Raw genomic sequence first — 23,395 nt, 5'->3', positions numbered from 1 at the left:
CTTCCTCTCTGGCCCTATGTGAGAGGGTGTAGCAGCAACCTGCTGATGGCCATGGGTTTGTCCCAGTCTTTGTCCGGTTTCCTCCCTTCAGCATCTTTATTTCCACATTGATACTGAAAAAATATTGTCGTTCAGTTTCTTCAAAGAACTTGGCAATGGAACATGGAGTACTTTGTCTAATGTCTCCCTTTTCCTTTCAGCTGGAATAACAGGCAAAATAGAAGTGTCTGGAACAAAACTTACTGTCAGTGGCGTCAGTAAACCATACGATCTCATGAATATCCAGTGTAACGTGTCCAACAGCATTGGTTATCAGCTGGCAGATGCTTTCCTTAACGTCATAGGTAAGACATTAACGTCTCTATCAGCATTGGCTATCAGCTGGCAGATGCTTTCCTTAACGTCATAGGTAAGACATTAACGTCTCTATCAGCATTGGTTATCAGCTGGCAGATGCTTTCCTTAACGTCATAGGTAAGACATTAACGTGTCTATCAGCATTGGCTATCAGCTGGCAGATGATTTCCTTAAAGTCATAGGTAAGACATTTAAACTCCAGGTCGAGGTCAAATCGAGATCAAAGGCCGTAAGGCTGCAGACATAACAAATAGGTGAAGAAGAGAAATTGTACGTATGTTCTTGTTACAAAAGAAGGTTTTGTAAGAGAGATAGGGGAAAATGTGAAGATACTGATGTGTGATGATATACTCTCTCACAGTAAGAGAAAGAAAACAATAAGACGTCAAAATTTGAGTGAGCTCACTAAAAGATGTAATTGTTAAAACAGAGGTACAGGTAAGAACTTTTTGTAATATTTACACCGTAAAACTGGATGTCACAAGAATGATGAGGATGCCGGGACGATGAAATTTAGACACACCATTTTGTCTTTATTATTTTATTTCAAAGGAAAAGACCTCTTTAAATGGAAGCAGCCATCACTGATTAGACCACATAAAACTAGCATAAAGGTTATCGTAAAGTTCATTTTTCGGCTTCAGAAATTAAAATTTTGTCCACCTCATCAATATTATCTTGAAACAAATGTGTCCAAATTTCAACTTCCACAACTGAAAACTAAGCCTTGTGCTTAAGTTTTAATGTTTGACTCAAGTCATAAATGACTCAAGTCATGGAATCGGCCCCAGAAGCTCACTGAGTGATGACATTAGGTCAGCTCCTGGACAGACAACTCCTCCATCTCCATCCTGTGTGTTTCTTGTTTAGGCGCTACATAAACCCTCTGTGTTTTTCCAATTTCAGACCAAACCAAACTGGATGTGAGGCCCGAACCAAAGTATCTCATTGACCCTGGCAAGGTGTTGGAGGTGCATATTATGGCTGTCGCCGACCCTCTCTATCACAGGCTTCTTACCTACAGATGGTCTACGGTGAAGGATGGTCAGGCAGTTAGTAAAAACCCTGCTGATCCTGTCTACGTGGATGTGTCAAACACACTGATCATCAACGCAACGCGGTTGGATCGAGATCAGGCCTTCCTGGATATCCTGGGCAATTACAGCTGTCTGGTGTCGATGGGGCTGGAGAAAGGCGAAGGCGATGTGGTAGTCTATACCCACATCTCGTCTGATGAGGAAGAAGCAAGTGAGTTGCATGATGTCTTTTTTTTTTCGCATTTGGAGTTTAACCGCGTAATCAAGAATTTAAATTTCCCCAGAAACCCCTAAGGTGTTTCCAATACAGTTTCAGCAAATGACCGAAAATATTATGCCATAAAATATTAACTTTGGGGCAGAAGCTACATACTACCTCAAATCAGTTTCCCTATGATGAATTGATCTCTCAGAATCAGGCAAGATGTCCAACTTACTGCAATTCTTCTAATTTTTGGGACAGATGTTAGTAGTGTTGAGAGTAGAATATTGCATTTCTCTACCAACCTTTTGGAAAAGTAGAGATATGAGTATGTTGTTCATTAGGTGGTCTAACCATGTGAAAAAAAAGAAACTTTACATTCCTGCTAGAATTACATATATATTTGATAAAAATGAGCAGACCAAGTGTCCCAAAACTTAGAAGAAATAGGGTAGTCATGGGCGAAACTAGGTCATTTACCGTAATCTTTACAATGTAAAGGTCAGAATGTTTAGCAGTTACCTGCCAGGGCACAAAATCATTCCCTCCATTCACAAACCACACTGCTGTTTGCCCTAATCAAACATACAAAAAGTTGGGCAAAAATGAGCATTGTCAGCGGGTGTTAAGTGTATGTAATCTTTAAAACTTTATCTCCCTCAAGGAATTTGGGAAGATTTGTTTCTAAGCCGTGATGTGACTCTCTTTCAGTCATAGCCGAGGCTGCCATGGAGCTGTGGTGGATCGCTATCGTCATTGCTGTTATTGTGCTTATCCTCATTATCATACTCATCTGCTGCTTGCTCTACCGGAACCGTGGCGGAACCTACCCTGGTAAGTCACTGAGTGGCACAAGTCTTTACTAGATAGGACCTATAGGTTTATAGGTTCTAGATATTAATGCCAATAAAGTTTGTGGATGGTAAACCCCAGTAAATTGTCCAAGTTTGTATCTACTCGTAAAGTTTCTGGATAGCAGCCTGCAGTAAAGTTTCTGGATAGTAGCCTCCAGTAAAGTTTCTGGATAGTAGCCTCCAGTAAAGTTTCTTCCAGTAAAGTTTCCGGATAGCAGCCTGCAGTAAAGTTTCCGGATAGCAGCCTGCAGTAAAGTTTCTGGATGGCAGCCTGCAGTAAAGTTTCCGGATAGTAGCCTGCAGTAAAGTTTCCGGATAGTAGCCTGCAGTAAAGTTTCCTCCAGTAAAGTTTCCAGATAGCAGCCTGCAGTAAAGTTTCTGGATAGCAGCCTGCAGTAAAGTTTCCGGATAGCAGCCTGCAATAAAGTTTCTGGATGGCAGCCTGCAGTAAAGTTTCCGGATAGTAGCCTGCAGTAAAGTTTCCAGATAGTAGCCTGCAGTAAAGTTTCCGGATAGTAGCCTGCAGTAAAGTTTCCGGACAGTAGCCTGCAGTAAAGTTTCTGGATAGTAGCCCTCAGTAAAGTTTCCGGATAGCAGCCTGCAGTAAAGTTTCCGGATAGTAGCCTCCAGTAAAGTTTCTGGATAGTAGCCTCCAGTAAAGTTTCCGGATAGCAGCCTGCAGTAAAGGTTCCAGATCGTAATCACTGGGAAATGTTTTGAGTTGATAACCCATAATGAATCCCTTTACGGTATTTGATCACGATGATGGTACTTGATTTCGATGACGGTACTTAATCATGATAATGGGACTTGGTTACGATGACAGTACTTGATCACGATGACAGTACTTGATCATGATGATGGTACTTGATTATGATGATGGTCCTATGTCCTAGGGTGACAATAAAGTCTTAAGCTTTGTGTTTTTGTGTGCCCTTATTCCTGCTCTTGCGTTTGAGTTTAAGCACGAATTTTCATTTTTGTCAGGATTGTTAACCCCTATGTGAACCTTTTTTGTTAAAATAAATATTCCCGTGGTTACTGATTTGACCAACAGTACTGAAGTTAAGCGGAAGTGTATAGGCTAAGCTTTAGTTAACTTCATTTTCATAATCATTATACTAGGATTTATACCTATTTAGATTTAAGTCTTGGTTAAGCAAGGTTTTGCCAGATTTGTCTCAAACCAGTGTTTTATTGATATCTTTGCAGTGGATGAGAAGGAACGTAGGGCAGGTCACGATCCCGAGAAAGAGCTAGCTGACAGTGGCTTCCAGGATCTGTCCAGGGCGTAAGTACACACGTTAGATCAGCCAAGTTAACCTGTGCAGGGTGTAAGCACATCTGTGAGAACAGCTGAGTCAGACCTGTGTAGGTAAACTAGTTAGAACAGCTGAGTCAATCCTGTGGAGGTAAATTTATTACAAGAGTGGAGTCACTCCTGCCCAGGGTGTAAGTAATCTAATTAGAACAGCCGAATCAGACTTGTTCAAGGTGTAGGTACACCAGTTTCAACAATTAAATCAGACCTGTCCAGGGTGTGGGTAATCTAGTTAGAACAGCCTAGTCAGACCTGTCCTGGATGTATGTAATCTTGTTAGAACAGCTGAGTCAGATCTGTCCTGGATGTATGTAATCTAGTTAGAACAGCCAAGTCAGACCTGTCCTGGATGTATGTAATCTAGTTAGAACAGCTGAGTCAGACCTGTCCTGGATGTATGTAATCTAGTTAGAACAGCCAAGTCAAACCTGTCCTGGATGTATGTAATCTAGTTAGAACAGCTAAGTCAGACCTGTCCTGGATGTATGTAATCTAGTTAGAACAGCCAAGTCAGACCTGTCCTGGATGTATGTAATCTAGTTAGAACAGCCAAGTCAGACCTGTCCTGGATGTATGTAATCTAGTTAGAACAGCCAAGTCAGACCTGTCCTGGATGTATGTAATCTAGTTAGAACACCCAAGTCAGACCTGTCCTGGATGTATGTAATCTAGTTAGAACAGCCAAGTCAAACCTGTCCTGGATGTATGTAATCTAGTTAAAACAGCCAAGTCAGACCTGTCCTGGATGTATGTAATCTAGTTAGAACAGCCAAGTCAGACCTGTCCTGGATGTATGTAATCTAGTTAGAACAGCTGAGTCAGACCTGTCCTGGATGTATGTAATCTAGTTAGAACGGCTGAGTCAGACCTGTCCTGGATGTATGTAATCTAGTTAGAACAGCTAAGTCAAACCTGTCCTGGATGTATGTAATCTAGTTAGAACAGCTGAGTCAGACCTGTCCTGGATGTATGTAATCTAGTGAGAACAGCCAAGTCAGACCTGTCCTGGATGTATGTAATCTAGTTAGAACAGCCAAGTCAGACCTGTCCTGGATGTATGTAATCTAGTTAGAACAGCTGAGTCAGACCTGTCCTGGATGTATGTAATCTAGTTAGAACAGCTAAGTCAAACCTGTCCTGGATGTATGTAATCTAGTTAGAACAGCTGAGTCAGACCTGTCCTGGATGTATGTAATCTAGTTAGAACAGCTGAGTCAGACCTGTCCTGGATGTATGTAATCTAGTTAGAACAGCCAAGTCAGATCTGTCCTGGATGTATGTAATCTAGTTAGAATAGCCAAGTCAGACCTGTCCAGAGTGTAAGAACACAAATGAAAGGAGCTGAATATTTTGGTGTGTTAATTTTATCCAGAATGATGTATAAGGAAGCAGCCAAATGAATAGACAAGTGGCTGTCGAATCACTAGCCCTTGCTGAGTCATAATGGAATTGCATGTTCTTTTGTTGTTTTTACTTAGATTTTTTATTTTTTATAGTAATTTATTAATTTTTTTCTCTTTAGTGATGCCCCCGACGAGAAAAAGCCTTACGGAAACCCGGATCAGGTATCTCTTACCAATGACCCACCACTAGGGGGCGACACTGACAGTCTGGATGAGTATGGGGAACCCGACTCTAGCAAGTTCAACGAAGACGGTTCTTTTATTGGCAACTATGGCGGGCGGAAAGGACGGGATATGAACCAGTCGACAGTGTAATATCCGCCCTTGACCTTGCTCAATACTTCTCTGGAAGCTGCCTTAATATTCTCAAACAGCTGTAACCTGTTTTTTGGAAGAATGACGAGCATTTTTGCTCCAGGGGTTTGGTTTCTCTGTTCTGTGTTTTTTTTTTTTTTTTTTCTTGCGATGAGTGTGTTGTGGATTGAAAAAAATTTGCTTTGTCAAAGTACTGACATGTTTAGGATAATTAAAGAAATGAGTGGGTTTTCACAGTTGTTCAAAACCAAATGTTTTTGAAGGAAAACATGAGTGGATATGGATGTTCAGGTGGGCTTGTGTGTAAATCCAAGATAAACCCACAGGTAGATAGAACATCATCACTAGCAGTTGTATATTACACCAGAATTTTGATCCTAAGATGATATACTGTATTTCAAATCATTCACGTACAATGTGCGATATTTGTAAGAGAGTTGTGGCAAAACCAAATTCCTTTACATCTGCTCGTCACAATGTTGGTGATTGTATCAAGTGAGATTTTTACATTGTGTGTGACAAGTGAGAACAGTTTTTATCCATGCATGTAGATCATACATATTCATGAGAACTGGTAAGAAGTTTAGAGCTCATCACGTCATTTTGTCTGTATCCTAAGGCTATGCAGTTTTCTCAACCAGACCCACAGCTAGTTTTCATCAAGTGTCCAGAAAAAACATTTAACTAATGAATTGTTTAAGCATTTATTTTGTTCATTCATGCATTTGGAGATATATGGTAGTGAAGAAGAAAAGTTTAGATTACATGTACAAATATGTGTAACTTTGAATGGTTCATGTTAAATCTCAAACCTTGTCTGAAGACTATCTTTGTGAGCTATGGGATGATAAAGTCTGATCTTTTAATGTCTGTGGATGATGTTTGGACAGACAAAATGAATGATGTTTTGTGTAATTCCATAGCTCTCAGTATCTGCTCATATACACATAAACATCTCACATTGGTGAGTGACGTTTTTTTCACCTGTTCTGAGGAATGTTAATATTCAATGCAAAAGGGAGAGAACTCTTGATGATAATGATAAATTGAATGCCTTGTCTTTAAACAATGTCACATTGTTGCTCGAATCATTCCACACTTAACTTGTGTTGTCATAAATACTGTATCTTCAGATAGCATAAATATGCTTTTCTTCACAAATGGACGAGCCATATGTGCTTCTGATTGAGAACATAAGCTTTAATCATTCACATTATGGGGATTTCCCCCAATACCTGTAAACGTTCAAAACCCCAAATGGCCAATACCTATAAAACCCCAAATGGCCAATAGCTATAAACGTTCAAAACCCCAAATGGCCAATACCTATAAACGTTTTAAACCCGAAATGGCCAAGCAATAAATTCATTATGCTGTATGCAGAAAAAACAACTCTCACTAAATGAGAATGGATTTTGTACCCCAGTGAAGGTGACTACTGTCCTCAAAGTGAGTGGCAACCACTCTTGAAACTGACTACGGCGTTAAGGACTAATGAAATTGATAAATGCACAAGTTTTTTTCATGCATGAATAAGGTGCGTGCGTGTAGGGAAATGACTGGATTGTCCTCCCCTGCATTCATTTATTAATCACAAATACTGTAAAACTCCTCAGGTTTTCAGCCGTCTACAAGGTCAGTCCAGCATTGACCTACCCTGTCTTTTTCTACATTCCTGATAAACAGTAGGCCTTTAGTGTCTTTTTTTTTTTTTTTTTAATTATTGCATTCTCTAAAGAAAAGTCATTTGATATGCTGCTGCAGAACTTACCCTGGCAGCATCTGAGATGTGGCGAGATGTGATCTCTGGAATCTGTCGGGGAGGAAGCTGGCTCTTCCAACAGCTAACCTGGTCTGGTACGTGGCACATCATCGAATATTGTACCCCCAGACTTGTATTAGGTTGTGGGCACAGGTATGGGTTTCCAAGGGATCCTGTACATATGGCCACCAGTTTGAAAGTTTTGCTAACTCTTGAGGAGCTTCTCTTTTCAATCTCAGCTGGATAGAGAGTCTCGAGTATTGTAAACCAATCAAGGTTATCTGTAAATTCCTTGATAATTTTCTGACCATTGTTCACTTCTGCTCATCATATGTACATTTCTCCATGAATTACCATCTCCAACCCCTCTGAATGTGGATCGTACATTTGATGTGGCAATGTGTCTGTCCACATCTAAACGATTTGATGCTTCAGAATACAAGGACTAAATGTAACTACCACAAATTTCATACTGTGGTATTTTCTACTTTGTTATGTTTTTTTTTTTTCATTTTTTTTTCACTTTTTCATTTTCCCATGAATTTGAGGATGTTTAACTCTCTGTGTTTCAATATATTTTTTTTTACATTTCTTTTAACTATTCATTCCATGTTGATTGTCTTTTTTTATGAATAATTACACTTGTCATAATGAATTGGAGCAGTTGCTACGTTAGTGACAGCTTGTGGTCTCTTTATGTTGCGCTGTGCTTTTTTTTGTCCCGTAGCAGTAAGCTCTCACCAGGGGGCGCTGCACAGCCATGCCTCCTAGTGGCAGATGAAGCAGACATCATCTTTGTCTTAGTGCAATGTGCATTCACCTGTTTCCATGAGGATGTCATGTTGCATGTATAGTGGCTTGTGTCCCATGTGTGTAGTAGTTAAATAATGTTAGCCTCTTTTTGTTATTTTTTAATTTTTTTTTTTAGTTCATTCGTCTCGTGTCATCAAATGACTAAACGTGACGATGACAGACAAAAATGGAGCCCATTGTAATCTGTGTTGAATTTGACAAAAAAAAAAAACGTTACCTTTTTCATGGAGAGGGTGATTGCCTCAGGGCGACAACATATACACCTATACTCTTATATATGTTTGTCCCTAGTCCTGGAGATCAAACTCGTGGCTTTAGTTATTGTCTATTATAGATGGTTTTTAATGTTTCTGCTCATTGCGTGTCTGGAGTCAGGTCGTTTTATATGCCCTCCGTGTATTTATATATATAGTCTATGTTCTAGGTGATGTATTTATTTTATACACGTGCGAAAGGTGGGACCTGACACGGATATTTTAGCATTTTTGTATAGAATCTATGTTTTGTCTTCATTATAATATGCTGTTCATATTTTGTTACACTATAAGCTTGTAGAGTGTTGTCATTGGCTGCATATAGTGTACGCTGCCATTCTCAGATTTCCCCGAACTATGAAGTTAACCAATCATTACCAGTTTGACTGTGTAATTGACGTTTTTCTACGTGCAAGGCCCCGCCTGATTGGTCGCACTGAACGTGAGCCGTGATTGGCATGAATTGTTAAAGTTTTATTTGTCATTTGAATTAGCCAATCACCGCGACACGTTCACAGGTCCAAGCTCAGTGAGTGGTCATGCAGACATGTAAATGAAAGTGTATATAACATCTACCATTTTGTCATCGCCTCGTCACATACATTGGCAAGTTGGAATTATTGCGTTTTACTTCGATTTGAAATTGTATTAAATATGTACCTTTAGTGCTGCGTTAGATACAGTGCCGTGCTGTTAAAATTCAGAGCTCTATTTTGATAGAAATAAGACGGGATGACAGCGTACGATTGTAAATAGAAACATGCCTTGCGGGCAGTAGCACACTTTGTTTTTTTTTTTTTTTGTTTGTTTTTTAATCTACCAATATATAACAGTATAGACTGTTGATTCACCTTTGACAGTTTTAAAGATGAAAAAATAAACTAACATAGAACTCTTAGTTTCGGAGTTTTTGTGATTTCCTTCTGTCCTTTATGGCATATTCTGTAATTCTCAAACTGTTTCGCATGTTTGCAAGGGTGTTTATTCATACATATTTTAAAGGCATTATTCTATATAGATACAATTACACTTGATCTATCTAACCAATGTAGTTTTACCTTCAAAATCAAATTATACAGGTGAATGTGCACAAATTGCACTAAAAGTTGATCTTTCACATGCGAAAAGGTTTAGGGAATTAGAGTAGTGTGTTTCCTGTTGAACGGACTTCATCTTTGCCTGACAAGTACATTTGGTTTGTCTGCAAAGGAACTAGCCCTGGCGCAAAAGCATGTGAGCATGTCATGGGAACTTGTTTGGGTTAAATTTAGAAGGGGTTTGGTGGTGCGTAAAACTCGAAATGAGGTCAAAAAATGTCATTTTGACAACTGACATATTTGGCAGGACATATTTATATATATGCTTTATAAATGTACCATACGAGAACAGCTTTATATCTGATCTCAAGTCCAGCTCATGCTTGCTTCATTCTCGGTGAAGCGTGGAAAGGTCTGCCAACAACCAGTGGATGGTCGTAGGTCCCCAGGGCTATGCCCAGTTTCCTGCCACCATAATGCTGGCTGCCATCGTATAAGTGAAATTTCTTATATATGAACACCAATCAAATTAAAAATAAATAGAGACATGCATCAGAGGGTACGGTGTAAGTCACCCATCGTATACAGAGCGTGCTGTATACGTATACTGTTGGAAGTGATGTCCAGTGAACTTCATGGCAGACCACACAAACGGCCCTATGAGCGATGCGGACACTTTTTTTGACATGAAGACCCTGTGAACAGTTATATATCCACCAACAACATCACCTACCGTGTCACCACAGTGCCCAAAGTGATTCCTGCGAAGGACCGTGAATCTGGCTCTTCGTTTTTAAGGCCAACTAGATGGATCCAAGTTTGAGAAAATATAACCTGAACTGATGCCGAGTTCAATCGTCACGTGTGACCATTTGCCTGCTATCACACTACGAAATTTGCCTCAAATACGTTGATTATTTTGACACAGTGTTATTATTAGTTACATGTTCACTGAGTAAACGTGTAACGAATTTCTCCTGCTAAAGAGCAATCAAATTCAGCTCCAGGCTTATGTATTGGCGAATCTCTTCAGCTACGTCACTAGTTTCACAACGGGGCTAAGGGAGATAACCTACTCAACAGAACGCATGGCTTTGGCTGTGGGTTATAGGAATATACACATGACCGTTGCTGTCCAATGAAAGTGGAACAATTTTGTTTGAAGGGCGGTGTAATACTTTTTCTCTTATCATGGAGTTGGGAATGGGTCATTCATTGAATTGTTCGATTTGTTTAATTGATTTGTTTCTTTTTTTTTGGTGATTGACCCAGAATTTCTATCACAATGAACAGTAAATATTATTATACCTTAATAGGGTAATTCTCGGTTTCCGTCGAGAGACGGCCACATGATATTCCGCAAAACCTGATGTTCAACGATCACGAGCGCCAAGGAATGCAGCGTCACTCTCACAAAGTATCATCCCACGCTCATGAGGCAATATCCAACAATCTCGTGCTAATATCCAACGATCACGTGTGTTTATTCCACAGCAGTTATCTCCCTTAGAGAGGTCGTTGGCGTCTGCTTGTTCGTAAAGTAAACAAGCAGGCGGTGGTTATAGCTCCCTTTTAGACGTACAAATTCGGCGATTTAAATTACAACTAGTAAAGGTACTCTTTATTCGGTATAATAAAACATAAGGTGTATGCAGCGGGGTGGGACATCAGGAATTGTCAGCTTGAGAGAAGTGGTATTCTGGAGCTGACAATTCCTGATGTCTCACCCAACGGCAGGCACTATCTGTGTAATATATGTAGGCGTAGTTTTACTCCAGAAACAGAAAACCAGAATTATCAACCGTTACCGAACCGCTAAGAAGGTTAAAGCCCCGTACAGATTATCCAACATCACTCAACCTTTGTTGACTCAACAAGAGTCAACTTGAAGTTCAGTCAACAAGTTGAGCCATGTTGAGTAGCCTGAACGGGTTCTTTAGCTTGGTTCAACAACACTCAACAACATCTAACTTTTTTGAATCGAAGTCCGCATGTATATTTTTTGTCAACGAGTTGAGTCAAGTTTAGTGAAAGTAGCCAATCAGCGGTCGTGTAGAAATAACGTGACCATCGTAAGGCATGTGATCTGAGAAAAATGGTGCACCAAAGGTGAAAGAGAGAAACTGGTCTGACGATGAGACAGTTTCGTTGATACAGGAGTATGGAAAAATACCATTGCCTGTGCAACACTCTCTCTGAAGATTATAAATACATAAAGAAAAGAACTCACTGTGTCTCATGCATTGGAGAGAAAGATGGAAATTTCCCTCAAATTTATTTCAAAAGTTTGTTTAAAAAACAGCATTCAACTTGCTGTTGAGTCAACAAACGTTGAACGATGTTGGATAGTCTTGACGTGGCTTAAGTCATGGTAAAACTCTGGCATTCCATGACAAAAGAGTCCGAACACGATTAATTGCAGACGCAAGTCGAGTGAGTCTTGGCACCCTTCTTGCGAGGAATTCCGTGTAGTAGCTGGCAGACGCAAGTCGTAGTACGTTAGTCCGGTTTTGAGCGACACTATTTTACAACCAAAGAAAACGAGGCTTTAGCTATAGACTATAGGCGTGCGGAAAATTTCAGATGTACATGTTCGCTAAGCCGATTGAACTCATCACTGATAGCAAACCCAGCTAGAATCGATCTATCGACGACGTACGAAACCCTCAGCGCGCGGATAGAACGTGCATGTATGAAATGAAAGCGGTACATAAATCAGTTACTCCATTATGACAGCAAGTGAAAGATGAAGAAGAAAGACAAAAACAAACCTTGTAGCAAGCAGTTTGTTGATTGATTAATTTGTTTTACCAGCAATCGGATACCGAGCAAATTCTACAAAGTAACATAGCCTACACTGTATCAGCGAATAGACTAAATTGTTTTTGATTTTTCCATCCAACTCTAAAATCATACTGCCGTGAGATCATAGGAAAGATATAACATAAAATTCATTTGTTAAGGAAATACTGTACTATAACATGTAAACAATTTCAAATATGGCATTGTCAGAACCAGGATTTACAGGTAAATCCATATAGCAGTTTGGGTAACTGGTGTCGTTCTCCGTCAAAACGTGTTGAACTCCGCCCAATATCCAGAATACCGTTCGTTTTCGAAGTGCATACATTATGACGTCATGCACCCGCGACAAGTGAGTTCTTGCCGTCGAAACCGAGCTTGTACAATTTATCATTATGAATTAGAAAACTGTTCTAATTGCATTTTCTTTGCAAGAGTATGAACTTTCAGCATATTCATGTGTAGAGGCTGTGGTGTTACGTGTCACTGACTAAAGGTAATTTTTGTAACGAATATGACTGATTTTTTAAAGAGAGCTGAAAATGGGCGATCGTTTAAAAGAAACAGCATCGTCACGCACAGTGGCTATATAAACTGGAGAAAGGAATTCATTTTGACTTTTTGAATTTTGTTAGCTTATCTCGGTATTTCGCACTTGTAACTGCATGGAAAGGGTTCAGCAGAATTGTTTTTTGTCGAAAAATCGCAGCCAAACTTCATACAAAGACATGTGACTGTGACGAGGAAAGTGATCCCGAAATTTGCGATTGTGATTTCAAGAGAAAAGAAAAAAGGAAATTGTACTGTAGAAAGACAAACTGCTGAAAATGACATTGGACCTGGTGTTCAACTCCGTGATCAGCAGAGAGAGAATGCGTTGGCTACAATATATGAACAGGAAAAAAAGTTACACTCACAAAATTAATATGTTAATTTTAACCGAAAAACTGTTGATACCAGAATGTATTATGTTGTTATAACATAACAAAGTGCCATAAAGTAATGGCACAGAATTCTCTGTTGAATTAAGAGAATATTAGTGCTATATTTAACGGAATAATCTGTTGGAACGGCAGAATACATTTTAGCAACACTCAGACAACAGACTTTCTGTTAAATTGAACGGATTATTTTTTGAGTGTACGTACACCGTGGGAGATAAACACGACATCGTAGTTGTTATTGAGTTATTCGATTTATTTATTTTAACTTGATTGTTCTTGCACGTCATACGTACTCTTCACTTTATAGGATGGCGGCTTGGACACTGGGTGGAGGAAAGCAGTGTGTCCAGGGATAAACCGTTGACTTTTTGCAAATTATTGACAAACTTTTTCAAATGCGACTTGCCCATATCCATACTATATTAGACGATATAAAAGGCTTTCTACGAACATAATACCTGCGCAAACGACCTCAAGAGCACTGTCGATGACTTATTATGTGGGGCAACCATAAAAGCAGTGAAAGCGATAGAATCAACAAATTCCCTGTCTAAGTTCAGTACTGAAGCCCCGCCGATACGTTTTTGCTGATTAATAGCTTTCCTGTGAAATACGGCGCGTGCATAGCTGTGGTTAGTATACTGTTTGGACCTTAATGTCCATATATGGATAAAAGCTCCGCCCTCTTATAGTCTAGCATGCCTCCTTTGCTCCTATATGGGATAAAGCTCCGATTTTGATAATCCTTCTTCACTTCTATATGCGACAGTTCTGTTTGGGCCCGATATATGGTACTCATTTTCGGCCACCTAAAACGATTACGCAATGTCGGGGCAAGGGCTAACCTTCCTGCGGCGTTTACATGTGGGTACATGTGTCCTGTTTGGGGTACTGAGTCAGCGAGATTCAGGATGTCCCCGCTCCGCACAACTGAGTCAGACTGACATTCCCAGTGTCTAACTAACCCCACTCCGCAGGCTGTTCATGTGTATGCAACATTAGCACCCAGCTGTACTGACTGTTCCAGTTATGAAGCGTCGGTTTCAGAACAGACTATTCAGTGTATTGTAGATGTCACCGAGTGGATATCCGTAGTTCTGCGTGACCTGAGAGTCGTACTAAAGGAGCAGGGACTATGATGGACATAACACTTCATGTCTACTGAATGCACATTGTTGATACAATATAGATACAGCCAGTACAGCCCGGTATTAACAACAAGCAGGGCCATTACCTTCAAACTGTACCGTAAATAAGCATCGCTGTACTCTATGTCGTTGATGAAATTGTAGACCTACCTGTCTGGAGGACATCACCTGTTTAAATCACCTGTCCAGTCCATTTTGCGCGTAAAGGTGACGGTACTGTTTGATAAACGAAAGTTTAGACGGTTCCTAACAGTCTCCAGATGTGAGGAACCTACGTGTCGTTTACAGGGCAGACTTAACTGATCACGTAGTGTAAATGAGACTTCAAAATTAACGTGTTGTCACGCAAAGGTAGGTATACATTTACAACTGACAGATATGAATAATACAAAAACTGATATACATGTACATTGTATACATAATTAGTAAGTACATGTACATTGTATATATATAATTAGTATATTTAGTACACGTACATTTTATACATATTTAGTAAGTTTTAGTAAGTACATGTGCATTGTATATATAATTAGTAAATTAGTGTACATTGCATATATATTTAGTAAGTACATGTATATTGTATGTATATAATTAGTAAGTACATGAACATTGTATATATATTTAGTAAGTTAATGTACATTGTATATATATTTAGTAAGTTAATGTACCTCGTATATATAATTAGTAAGTACATGTACATTGTATATAATTAGTGAGTACATGTACATTATAGAACACTGTGGATCTTACGAAGGATACCAAGTGTTATGCGAGCCTGTCCAGGAACATTAACAGTGGGAAAAGTCTGTTTGTGAGCTTAGAGAGGACGGTATATAGCATGATGGGTAATGTGTCCATTAGAAGCCTAACAGCAGTTTTTACCACGACTAGGGAGAGACTACCTGCTTAACACTGTGTTCAGGTGCTACAAAAAATGTAACATAACCATTGGGGGCAGAAATATCTCCTTATGATGAAAGCCTTGGATTACCGGTGTGATTTATTTAATCATTTATTTGATTGGTGTTTTACGTCGTTCTCAAGAAGATTTATACGACGGCGGCCATCAGTATGGTAGGAGGAAACCGGGCAGGCCCACGACCATCCGTAAGGTTCTGGAAGACCTTCCTAGGTGCGATCGGAGAAGAAGACTTCCGGTATATTATTGGCTGTTGAGGTGTGTGTGGGTGATGTTCGGCTGCTAGCTGTACATATTTGTGTCATGAGTGACCCGCTTGAGGTCTGTCCGCAAGGTGTGTATTATGCAGCTGAAGCAATTAATGTTGTGTATCATTAATTAATTAATTACATAGTTAATTGGACAAGTGTATGTAGCTTCTTTGAACTGCTGGTCGTAGGATTCCCCCGGGCTGTGTTTGGTTTCCTCACACCATAATGCCGTCGTATATGTGAAATATTCTTGAGTACGGCGTAAAACACCAATCAAATAAATAAACAAAACAATAAAACAATAAACAAATAAACAAACAAACAAATAAATAAATAAATCTTTAGCCTGTCTTTGTAAAATGTCATGTTCTTTTTACAGTTAATACTAGAACCCCTCATAAGAAAAATTCCGTGTCTTGATTTGTTTAGTACAAAGTAATGATGTAATATGTGCAAGTACATGCATCAGGTACACCCCAAAAATAGCCTGTTCATTTTAACGGAGAGGCTGCTGTTTTAGTGATGCTAGAATGTATTCTGCTATTAGAAGACAGCGTTGTGTCATATTCAACATAATATCCTGTTAGGCTAATGGAATGTTTATGTTGGATAAATAGAATATATGTATTATGTTTAAAAGAATAATGTTTCACTTTCTGTGAAATCGAACAGATTATTTTTTTTGAGAATTACATTTGTTTGGACTTCATTAGGTCACATATTTATTAAACAATAATATTCATTTTTGTGTCCTTTCTTTGCTGAACTAATATATAGTGTTTGCATCATTTCATGTAAATTGAATCAAGTTAAGTTTAATAAACCTCACCACTAGCAAACTCCGTTTCAACATTGTTTCAAACAGTAAATGTTTCTAAATTAGTTTTCATACTGGCTACAGATTGTTCAGTTCTATGGTAGTCAAACACTATATATAGCCTTTTTAGTGAAGCAATCTGATGCAATTTTCTTCAAGTTTGTACGCCTAAATATATTTTACGTAATTATAGTTATAGTATATAATATGTAATTATTAATATTATTTCCCTAGCTCATCCGAGAAAACTATTTTCACGTGAAAAACATACCCAAAATATGGTTTCTTTTCTATGTCTTTCACTCTTATCCTGTCTTTTACTCTTACCATGTCTTTTACTCATACCATGTCTTTTACTCTTACCACGTCTTATACTCATACCATGTCTCTTATTCATGCCTTGGCTTTTACTCATATCATGTTTTTTACCCTTACCATGTTTTTACTCTTACCATGCCTTTTACTCTTACCACGTCTTTTACTCATATCATGTCTCTTATTCATACCATGTCTTTTACTTATGCCATGTCTTTTACTCATGCCATGTCTTTTACTGTTACCATGTCTTTTACTGTTACCATGTCTTTTACTCTTACCACGTCTTTACTCATATCATGTCTTTTACTCTTACCGTGTCTTTTATTCATGCCATGTCTTTTACTCATACAATATCTTTCACTGTTACCATGTCTTTTACTCATACCGTGTCTTTTACTCATACCGTGTCTTTTACTCACATCATGTCTTTTACTCTTACCGTGTCTTTTATTCATGCCATGTCTTTTACTCATACAATATCTTTCACTGTTACCATGTCTTTTACTCATACCATGTCTTTTACTCATACCATGTCTTTTACTCTTACCATGTATTTTACTCTTAATCTCTCAAATGTTAAATATGATATGCCATTTTTATGAAAGGAAAGAGTTTACAGAAGCTATGGTTGAACCACCTCATTTTATTGTTCATGTTTAACTGATTATATTTTATATACTTTTTAAACCTTTGCCCAGGCTTAAAACATCTTTAACAAAAGGGTGATGTTACTGACACTGGCTGTGAATAGGGCAGTTTCAATTTGGAAATCTTTGTGGTCAGAGGTAAAAACAGTCCTCATGTGTCATGTGACTGGTAAAAAATGTTAGGCAACTTTCGTTGAAACTGACTTACTAATAACCTTTCTCACCTTTTTCTAGAGGCACAAATGACACCCCATTCGTTTAGAAACTTCAAGATCACAAACGTTCATCTTCACAGTTTTCTCTATCATTAGTCAACTCTGATTTATTTTATGACTTTTTCTACCTTCAACGATATAAGAATTAACACTCGAAACTCCACTATTGATGACCTAGTTTGGATGTTCATTGTAGGCGTAGTCCTTTTTGTGGATATGAACCTGTCATATCCCGTTTAAACTTTCTTATTTAAAGCTGTGTTAAGGAACAGGATGTCGCGCTCATCATTCACAATACAGGTATGCACGCACATGACACCTAGAGAGGCTGAAAACATACACGGGCGGGCACCTCATTGAAAACTAAAACTCATTGAAAAATGTTCTCTGAGCTGCACCTTTGCAAACTGTACACGCGTATGTAACTTTAGCACATACTTCAGCCATGGTTATGAGCTCATAAAAATAATATTAATAGTAGTAATAATAGTAGTAATAATAATAATAATAATAATAATAATAATAATAATAATAATAATAATAAAAAGAAGAAGAATATGTGAGAAAGTCTGCCAGTAACGTGTGGATGGTTTGGGTCACCCACGGCATCTATCCGGCATGCTGTGAGAAGGTCTGCTAGTAACATGTAGATGGTTTTGGGTCACCCACGGGCTCTGTCTGGCATGTTGTGAGGAGGTCTGCTAGTAACATATGAATGGTTGTGGGTTACCTACGGGTTCTGTCCGGCATGCTGTGAGGAGGTCTGGCAGTAACGTGTGGATGGTTTTGGGTCACCCACGGGCTCTGTCCGGCATGCTGTGAGGAGGTCTGTCAGTAACGTGTGGATGGTTGTGGGTCACCCACGGGCTCTGTCCGGCATGCTGTGAGGAGGTCTGGCAGTAACGTGTGGATGGTTGCGGGTCACCCTCGAGCTGTGTCCGGCATGCTGTGAGAAAATCTGCCAGTAACTTGTGAATGGTTTTGAGTCCCCCACGGGCTCTGTCTGGCATGTTGTGAGAAGGTCTGCTAGTAACATGTAGATGGTTTTGGGTCACCCACGGGCTCTGTCTGGCATGTTGTGAGGAGGCCTGCTAGTAACGTGTGGATGGTTGTGGGTTACCCATGGGTTCTGTCCGGCATGCTGTGAGGAGGTCTCCCGGTAACGTGTGGATGGTTGTGGGTCACCCACGGGCTCCTGTCCGGCATGCTGTGAGGAAGTCTGTCAGTAACGTGTGGATGGTTGTGGGTCACCCTCGGGCTGTGTCCGGCATGCTGTGAGAAGGTCTGGCAGTAACGTGTGGATGGTTGTGGGTCACCCTCGGGCTGTGTCCGGCATGCTGTGAGAAGGTCTGGCAGTAACGTGTGGATGGTTGTGGGTCACCCAAGGGCTCTGTCCGGCATGTTGTGAGGAGGTCTGGCAGTAACGTGTGGATGGTTTTGGGTCCCCCACGGGCTCTGTCTGGCATGTTGTGAGAAGGTCTGTTAGTAACATGTAGATGGTTTTGGGTCCCCCACGGGCTCTGTCTGGCATGTTGTGAGAAGGTCTGTTAGTAACATGTAGATGGTTTTGGGTCACCCACGGGTTCTGTCTGGCATGCTGTGAGGATGTCTCCCGGTAACGTGTGGATGGTTTTGGGTCACCCACGGGCTCTGTCCGCCATGCTGTGAGGAGGTCTGTCAGTAACCTGTGGATGGTTGTGGGTCACCCTCCGGCTGTGTCCGGCATGCTGTGAGGAGGTCTGGCAGTAACGTGTGGATGGTTTTGTGTCACCCACGGGCTCTGTCCGGCATGCATCCTCCCAACATTTTACTGGTTGCTATACTAAATCAAAATATCCCTGAGATATAGCTTAAAACACCAATCAAATCAATAAATCACCATGGCATAAGCAGAATTATAGAAACAAATAAAGATAGAATTACTTGGAATGCTGTCTTGTCAGCGCATTCATTAATATTTGCATAAAAACAACGCAAAGTACCATTTAAACCATAACTTTTGAAACTCGACGTGGAGTTTAGTGTTCGCCGAGCGTTAAGGGCTGGTATGCACAAGTGTTTTTTCGTGGAACACATCCAAAACCATATATTCCTCTTATTCAGGTGGCATCATAAAGCTGATCAATGTCAAGTGTATGTGGGGTCTCAGTAAGGATTCACCAGCAGGCTAACCCCAAAAAGCTGATCAATGTCAAGTGATAGGATGTATGTGGGGTCTCAGTAAGGATTCACCAGCAGGCTAACCTCAAAAAGCTGATCAATGTCATGTGATAGGATGTATGTGGGGTCTCAGTAAGGATTCACCAGCAGACTAACCATTTTTCTTGAAAGAGAAAAAGACTCTTGAAAATAAGTTTTGTATGTGGGGCTTTTTGGGAAAAATTTTTGAAATACCCTTTTCACCCGAAAGAAAAATTCGAAAAAATATTGAAGATCATATTGGCAAATAAGTTTTCATCTGATATTGGCATCATTTTTGTGTTTTCTTTTCTATTAAAGAAACGACCTAAGCTACGTGGTTTGGTTGACGTTAATCTCGCTCCCTTCAGTATTTGCTTTTTGTTTCAGGTAATCGGAAGGATTAGGGTGTGACTCCTGCACAGGGTATAGGACAGGTTGCAGGATGTTGAGGGATGTGTTAGTGATAGCCTGCCTAGTGGCCTACTGCGCTGCACAAAGTAAGTATATATACGATCCGATCTCACAGCCTTGTTGTGAGATGTTCAGCATGGCGTAAATAGCAACATTCAACATTTACTGGAAACAAGGTCAAATGTCAATTTGTACCGAATGATCTTTTATTCTAGATCAATTGACAAAGCACCTATAACTGAAAACTGATGGAATATTAGTGTTTTTTCTATGTCACCTTTTCGCCACAAATTTCTGTTTTAAGTTTCAAATGCATAATTAGCGTGACTTTCCTTACAATGCAGCATTGGTGTCAACCTTATAAATATGAGGAATTTAAAATCTATAAAATAGAAACTCAAAATGAAATAAAGTGAAATAAATGAAATAAATATAAATCTGGGGACAATTAGAAAGAGCCCCGCTAACCCATCCATCACTTGCTCTAACTAATGTCATACTCCATTGAATTTAGATGTTTTCAACGTGCATAGGTTAGAATGTTGATTTTCTTTCTACTGGTTTTATGTCGGTAATTTTAGTGGGCACTCGTGAATGAGTAGCATGTAAACCTTTGCAGTCGTTAGTTTCGTTGTAATCAGTGCTGACAAGGTAAACATGTGTCGAAAAAAAAACCCCAAAACCGCGACGAAGTGAGGTAATTTTTCAAATTGAAAACCAGTGGTCCCGACATGTGTTACCTACGATAGTAATCTATCTCATACAAGGCCCAGACATCAAGAAAAGAATAGATGTTCCCTAAACCAGGCGAGCCCACTAGACGACACGAATGGCCATACCCATGACACGAATGGCCATGCCGTAACACGAATGGCCATACCGTGACACGAATTGCCATAAGAATTACGGGTATGAGATTTGCGATGGTAGACCTGCACAACATCATATATGGTCTCAGACACCGTAGAAACCATTTTGATTCATGTATAATTCTCACTATAGAATTTCAGCCTGTTAGGAAAAGAAATATACTCTGCCGCTATCTATAAGCATGAACTCTCTCTCAATGGATCTCATAGAAAGCAACATAGGCCGTGTCTCGTAGTATACCGCACTGGTGTAATTTTACTGCATTTTATAAAAAAATAAAATATATAAAATATAACTTGCTTGGAGAAAAGAAGACCGAACTAAATTTTCTTTGCCTTTAAAATCAGTACCTCAAACGATCAAGGAGCCTCCGTTGCTCAGTTGGTTAGCGCGCTAGCGTAGCGTAATGACTTAGGAGCCTCTCACCAATGTGGTCCCTGTGAGTTCAAGTCCAGCTGATGCTGGCTTCCTCTCCGGCCGTACGTGAGAAGGCCTTGCATAGACCTGCGGATGGTCGCGGGTTTAAAAAAATTTAAAAAACCAAACGATCAGCTCCGTATCATCAGCTCAACTGCTATGTTTATCTCGAACACCACGTCGCAAGTCCTCAAGAATGCACGCCTTTCTCGTTTAAACATCGTGTAATTTTAAAATACTTCATGAAAATTAAATTAACTGTAAGTACACCACCAATAACGCGCACAAAATTAGCGCCGGTTTTGGTGATGGGGCTTTGAAAAGATTCCTGCTGAAAGACATACCAAGGATTAATTTGTGCCTCGTCTTTCCAAAAAATTGAACAGATAACGTCTGAGTCCAAGTGTACCTTACAACAAGGTGTAATTTTTTTTTGAAATTTGAAATTGATTTCTTAATAACCCATCTTTTTTATGCATATTTTCCGCCAGTGATCGGAAATATTCGGAAATGACGTCACTGATGAATATACAGGATTCACGAGTCCAGTGTGATCTCTCCCCTAACCCCCATCCAAACCCCCCAAACTCCTTCTTCAACAAAGTTGCTCTGACCGCTATTACCGTTGATGTCACCACAGCAGGCTACGTACTTTCCAGGCGGGCCGCTGAGGGCTTAAAGAAACGGTAGTTTGAAGCCATTTTTACGCCCCACAAGAAAGTTAATCAGCTTTCTTGTATTTTCATCTGTTAGGTCACATCATATACTCCATATTAACAAATAAAAACCGATCATTTCGTGTATTTTTTAATTGCTAATCAGTTAATCACAATAATATGTTAATATTATCCAGTACAAATATAGCTGAAGCGCTAATACTATATCTGCCATGGGTGGCGTAAGCGCTCCTTGGGTGAGGATGTGAGACTATCAGTGAACGCTTTTACAAGTAGAGACTTCTAAATCTTCTAGCGATGTGGTTTCAGGCCTCTTATAGTTCATTGGCGAAAGATGCTTTGTCGTCAGAATCATAGGCCTACAAGCTAATTTGTGACCTATCCTACAGAAGAACCATCTAATCAGAGCAGGGGCCTCCGTGGCTGGGTTGGTTAGCGCGCTAGCGAAGCGTAATGACCCAGTAGCCTCTCACCAATGCAGTCGCTGTGAGTTCAAGTCCAGCTCATGCTGGCATCCTCTCTGACCGTAAGTGGGAAGGTCTGCAGCAACCTGCTGATGGTCGTGGGTTTCCCCCAGGCTCTGCCCGGGTTCCTCCGACCAAAATGCTGGCCGCCGACGTATAAGTGAATTATTCACGAGTATGGTGTAAAACACCAAGCAAATAAATAAATAATCAATTCAGAAGACCCATGTACATGTATGTGTGAATCGCTTCAGCTCTGTTACCATTGCATTCACAACCCAAAAAGGGAGATAACCTACTCAAGCAGACACTTTTGACATCGTCTGAAGGATTCGAGTGAGTAAGTGCTTGGGGTTTAACATTGTACAGAATATACATATATAACATGTATCTTCTACCACATCAGAGAACATGTGACAGTCATATCACAGTTTGTGGTTATCTGGAATTAAAAATAACATGTTTGTAATAAAATTAAGACAACAACTTCACGGTGATCTTAAATCCAGATCTGTGGAGCTGGCCAAGGTTAAAGGATTGGACATATGAGGGGACGGGGTTTTGAATTAGCCTTGTAGATTTTTTCGCTTTGAATGCTCATGGGACCTTGGTGATACGGAAAGACCGTTTCGGTGGAGGCCACATATGTGAAAAAGTGGAGAGTGTAACGTGCCAAAGATGCGTGGTTTAAAACAGGCACTTAAAATTCCTCCTTCCAGACCGACATCGTGCAAGTAAAATCACTTTAAAGAACAAACCCATTTCTTAATTTCAGATTACAACTATACATACAGGCACGTTAACAAATAATAACAAATGTTTTCAAATGTTAACAAATGTTTTCAAATGTTAACAAATGTTTTCACATGTTAACAATGATTTCAGATATTAACAAATTTTGTCAAATGTTAGCAACTGTTGACAAATTTTTCAGATATTAACAATTTTTTTCAAATGTT

The 23,395-nt window shown here is 39.7% G+C and overlaps 1 protein-coding gene across 3 annotated transcripts in view; it reads left to right on the top strand.

Annotated features, from left to right (window-relative positions):
- Positions 1 to 7,986, top strand: part of LOC135463615 (neural cell adhesion molecule L1-like) — a 59,034-nt gene extending 51,048 nt beyond the window's left edge. For all 3 annotated transcript variants that reach the window (XM_064740951.1, XM_064740952.1, XM_064740953.1), the window contains 5 exons: positions 201 to 344; positions 1,264 to 1,605; positions 2,308 to 2,430; positions 3,663 to 3,741; positions 5,294 to 7,986. In XM_064740951.1, the coding sequence (XP_064597021.1) occupies positions 201 to 344; positions 1,264 to 1,605; positions 2,308 to 2,430; positions 3,663 to 3,741; positions 5,294 to 5,489 (884 nt within the window). In that variant the 3' untranslated portion in view covers positions 5,490 to 7,986. The remainder of the gene's footprint in view (positions 1 to 200; positions 345 to 1,263; positions 1,606 to 2,307; positions 2,431 to 3,662; positions 3,742 to 5,293) is intronic.
- The last annotated feature ends 15,409 nt before the right edge of the window (positions 7,987 to 23,395 follow it).

Source organism: Liolophura sinensis, chromosome 3 (assembly GCF_032854445.1).
Source record: "Liolophura sinensis isolate JHLJ2023 chromosome 3, CUHK_Ljap_v2, whole genome shotgun sequence".
Classification (NCBI taxonomy): Eukaryota; Metazoa; Mollusca; class Polyplacophora; order Chitonida; family Chitonidae; genus Liolophura; species Liolophura sinensis.
The sequence above is the reverse complement of the archived record's forward strand: the minus strand, read 5'-3'. Positions and strand labels throughout refer to the sequence as shown.